The sequence below is a fragment of the Tasmannia lanceolata genome, unplaced genomic scaffold (assembly GCF_043159265.1).
Source record: "Tasmannia lanceolata isolate RefF3 unplaced genomic scaffold, GAP_Taslan_0.1 ptg000037l, whole genome shotgun sequence".
In the NCBI taxonomy this organism is placed as follows: Eukaryota; Viridiplantae; Streptophyta; class Magnoliopsida; order Canellales; family Winteraceae; genus Tasmannia; species Tasmannia lanceolata.
The window spans coordinates 62,412,502-62,417,495 of record NW_027518714.1 but is presented as its reverse complement, the minus strand read 5'-3'; the positions used below and the strand labels follow the sequence as shown (position 1 = coordinate 62,417,495).

Below are 4,994 nucleotides of genomic sequence, written 5' to 3'. Positions count from 1 at the left end.
AAAGTCAATTCGGTGAGGAGGGAAAAAGGAAGTTATCTTTGAGATGGACATGTATAAGGCATCAAGACTCGATGGATTTTCACTTTCCTGCTCTCAAGATAAGTGGGATATTATTAAAAATGACAGAGTATGTTCAAAGTTTTCATTAAGAATCGGGAGACAAGAGTGCAGCGCTACCTTCATTACGTTCAATACTAAAAAAATAGGAGGCTAAGGAGATAAAATATTTTTGTTTATTAGCTTGGGAGGGAGTCTATAAAATCCTCAAACCTTGAGTCCAATCTAATTAGTCTTTTCTAATAGTTAGATTATATAAAACCTTGAACTAATTTAAACCTCTATTATAGATTAATATGTGTTATTAGGAGTGACCATATAAATGACTATAAACTATATCTACACCATTAACCTCAGTTCTATTTCTAAATACCCGTCTAGGATAGAGTATCTGAATAGGTTGATTTTAGCAAGTAGAAGGAAAACATCCAATAGTACTAGGCTCCATAGATTTGGATTATGCATTATTGAAAGACGAGCTTACTAAACCCATAGTTGAAATCTTGCTAGACTCATGTGCTAGTACCACATGAGTCTCATGATCATGAAAAACTTCATCTCTATCACCATCCGAGGTGTCCATGTAGCCATGCTGTCATTTACCATAATACATACAGCAGGTCACATGCCAAGTATTATCCCTGTATATTACATGTTTTTTTTATAGGTAAGCTGGGATTGAACTTCCAACTTTAAGGTTGAAAGCCAAAGCCTCAACCAGTTGAGCTGGAGGCTCAACCCCATTGTATATTACATGTTCTCATTATAACAATCACTAATTAGTCTAGTATCACAGATAAGAGATTTGATTCTGTGTGATTTTGTGAAACTAACTCAATTTCAGAAATAGTTGATGATCCCATGGTATCCATTTGTGTTGCATCATCTTCATTAGTCACCCGTGTTGGAGAAGATAGGGAAGGCTTGGGTGGTATTTGTAGAAACTCCATACTTCCCTCTAGCATCTCTAACACTTTGCCCATTGAAGGACGATCTGCAGGCTTCATTTGTATGCACCATAACGCCACTATAATCAACTTTTTCGCTATTTCCTTTTCATCATCACTAGCATTCCCTAATTCCATATCATTTCCTTGATTAACCTGGTCATAAATCCACAAGGGAAAGAAAATTTGGCTCGAATTCTCTGCCTTAGCGTTAAAATTGCTCCTCCTCCCTGCCATCTCCATTAGAAGCATCCCAAAACTGTAGACATCAGACTTGTAAGAGACGCCCCCGAGATTTTGCAAAAATAGTTCAGGGGCAATATATCCGGGGGTTCCTCTTACGGCCGTGACGGACACAATGCTTTTTTCCGTGGGATAAAACTTAGCTAGTCCAAAATCAGAAACTTTTGGGATAAAATTCTGATCAAGAAGGATGTTGTGAGGCTTGATATCGAAATGTAGAATTCTCATGTCACAACCTCGATGCAGATATTCGATCCCTCGTGCAATTCCTAATGCGATCTTGTACGTTATTTCCCAACTCAAATGGCCAATGCTTTCTTGTTGAGTAAAAATGTATTTTTCCAAAGACCCATTAGGCATGTAGTCATAAATAAGAGCCCTTTTTGAACCCTCTGAGCAGAATCCGATGAGTTGAACCACATTAACATGATGAATAATTCCTATGGTAGCAATTTCATTGATGAAATCTTGCCCGTTAGCTTTAGAATTGGCCAACATCTTTACGGCGACCGGACGACGGCTTCGGAGTTTTCCTTTAAAGACGGTGCCAAAGCCTCCCTTGCCTAATTTTTCTTTGAAACCATGGGTCATCTTCTTAATATCTGAGTAAGAGTATCTTGTTGGCGTCCGATTTCTGTGCTTAGTCAAGAACTCTTCAACTGTGGCATCCATCCAAATATGTCTGATTCGTAACTTATATGCCAAGAAGATAGCCACGCAGAGTACACCTATAAATGTTCTTGCTGACAAAAAAACTTCACATCGAGAACCACATGCATACTATGCATTAGATTTGATAATAAAAGCACTTTTAATCTCATCATTTCAAATAAAAAAATCACTATTTTAATTGAAATTGAAATTGTATAGTAAGATCACTTATATCATCGCATGCCAACAACAGAAAAAATAGGTGCGGACATTAAATCTACAGGTGTTGATCGAACATTTACAGGCATGGATAACTAGAAAGTGGATAACTAGAAAAAGAAACAAACTCAGCACCATTTTAAGGGCAGTGATATCCCCCCCTGATGGATATCCTCCCCCACCCTTCTCCTAACAGATATCGTTAGGATATATGAAGGGGTGGAGCCGTGGAGGTGCAACCGTTAACTCCAAAAGCATTAAAAGTTAACGATTTCTGTGTGTGTGAGGTGGGGGGTGGGGTATCATTGCCCTATTTTAAAGGAAATTTAAATTGTCAAGTAAGATCACTTACATATCAACATACGCTTCTCGATAGGTAAAAATAAACCTAAAAAAAGAGACGAGAAAACAAAGTCATCCGGGTTGACTATAGATGATAAAGCTTCACACTTTCCATAGAAAATTACGAAAGAAGAGAAGGCCTTTTGAAAGCTTTACCAATGAAAACCAGCATAGATTGGAAGAAACCTGCATATATCCAACACGTAATTAATATAAGAATAAGAATCCAAAACACCAAACTCTAAGCTAAGGATTCCACGTTTATCGTTGCTTAGATACTAACAAGGAATGATATGTTTTTTTTTTTTTTTTTGAAATAGCTACAAGGTATGATATGTTACAATCCTTTTCTACTAGATTTTAGGATTCTAAATCATAGTCACTGGAAAAGTTCATGAAAAACTTCACCAAGAACTTATAGATTGTATATCGACAATATGTTAGCAAGTGACATAAAATTGAGATATATTTAACATAGTAATATATCTAAAATTTAAAAAAAATATTAGTAAATTAAAATCTTACTTGAAATTGGCCATAAAACACCAAAAGAAAATTCATATATTGTCTTATTGAAGCAAGTGAACTAATAGGAATGAACCAAAAGTAGAAGTTTTACTAGAGATTGAACAATACTATAAATAATCTTATAATCCAATAATTTCTCTATCTGAGATTTTATATGGTGCCCGGCCGTCAACTTCCGTCAAAACAGTACCACCCTTGATATTTGATTGAACAGCAGCGCACTTTTTAAGGCGCTGCTGTTGGATCAAATATCAAGGGTGGTACTGTACCACCTTGACGGGACTTCACGGTTGGCCACCATATAATTTCTCTATCTTTACAAGCAAATGCTAGAGAAAAGTAAAATGAAAGTACATTTGATCAAATCATGATCAACACATCGTATAACCCAAAATACAAAAGCAAAGTTTATCAAAATCTCATCTATAGACCATAAAATCTTTCTTTTTTTTAATATTTAGACCATAACATCTTAAAACCCTCTTTTAATCCTAATTATTTATTGGATCAATTTTTATCTTTATATCAACCTAAATAAAGACTAAATTTTACTCTAGAGCAACAGAGAAAAATAGAAAGTGTTAAAATATTATTGTCCTAAAATGGGTCGTGGATCATTTTATCAATAAAGTTTGGCCATTTCCAAAAAATATAGATAAATTATTGTAACTATGTTGAACAATTTTCATGAGGAACAGAGGATTGAAGGGTTTACTATGAATGCTAGTTTGACATTTCAGACACATTCTAAACATCCTAGAAACAATTTGTAAAATAATTGTTGGTGCTCCCATCAATTATGAGGAACGGAGTGACAGAGATAAGGTTAAGATCGATTGCAAAAATGCAATAATATTGGGGTTATTACGGAAAATGTTGGTGCTTTTCAAAAAAATGCTAATTAATTAACGTCATTAGTTAAGTTTTAAAGAGAGAGAAAAAGGGGAAATGAAAGGGGGTTAATCGCACCCCCACCATAGCTCCGTCCCAGCCGGTATATATTTTTCCATCTTTACCGGTAAAAATCGCTGGATGGCGGTTGAAAATGAGAGTGAGTTTCCATTTTTGCTCACCCCACTTTCCTCTTCTTTCTCTCCGTTTTGCACTAATCAAATTTCCAACATGAACAAATATAGTAATTATAGAACATGTTATATTAAGCGGTTAAAGGCCTTAAATAAGATTTGAGTACTCACATCGAGGGGATGATCGCCATTTGCACCTTGTGTAATCGTAAGTGTCAAAAGAGAGCTCAAAACCCATGGGCAACAGATTTTGAATTTGAGTAAAATTAGATATCTCAACTTCCCCAACTGCTGTCATATCAATAGCGGTCTTTGCTACCGACTTGCAGGATTCGTTGAGGTCAGAGATTGACATGTTGTTACCGATGATGAAATACAAATAGTCAGGAGAAGAGCAAGGAGTGGTAGGTTTATACTCGGAATTGTTGATTGGAACTGAACATTTCACGAATACAATAATAGTGTATGCCGAGGGAAGATAGTATACCCCGTAGTTATTATCGAAATCTAGATATAGCCCAGACGAATAAGGAGGGAGAGAAGAACAATTGCCTTTTTGTAGATCGGAATCGACCAATCGGATGACCTTTTTCTTGTACGAAATTTCTTCGACGTAATATTTTCCGGAGTTGAAATTCATAACGGTTCGATTGTCAACACAAGCTAGCTGGTAAACTAGCGTGTCAAATTCGTCGCCGCAGGCCTTCGGGTCGGTGGTTAAGCGAAATGGGTAGGTGATGTTTTGGAGAGTTCCACAGGAAGAATGGCAATCACGTCTCCAACCCCAAGCGTTGCAGCCACCTAGAAAAAAGAAGAGGGAAAGAAGAGAGGCTAAAACTGCGACCGAAGGGGATCTGCTCCTCTTCATGACACGGGAGAGAGAGATGAGGACGAAGAAAGAAAAGAGGGTGTGATTTTTTATGTACAAAAAAGAATTCTTGAAAAGAGACTTTTAATATTCTCTGCATCACACATTTCCACC

At 36.5% G+C, this 4,994-nt stretch overlaps 1 protein-coding gene across 1 annotated transcript; it reads right to left on the bottom strand.

The window, feature by feature from the left end:
- Positions 1-521: 521 nt before the first annotated feature.
- Positions 522-4,994, bottom strand: LOC143861669 (rust resistance kinase Lr10-like). The gene is made up of 4 exons (XM_077372553.1): positions 4,184-4,994; positions 4,004-4,092; positions 2,568-2,645; positions 522-2,027 (listed from the first exon to the last, which is right to left on the bottom strand). The coding sequence occupies exons 1-4, from the start codon at positions 4,878-4,880 to the stop codon at positions 837-839; spliced, it is 2,055 nt and encodes a 684-aa protein (XP_077228668.1). The 5' UTR covers positions 4,881-4,994; the 3' UTR covers positions 522-836.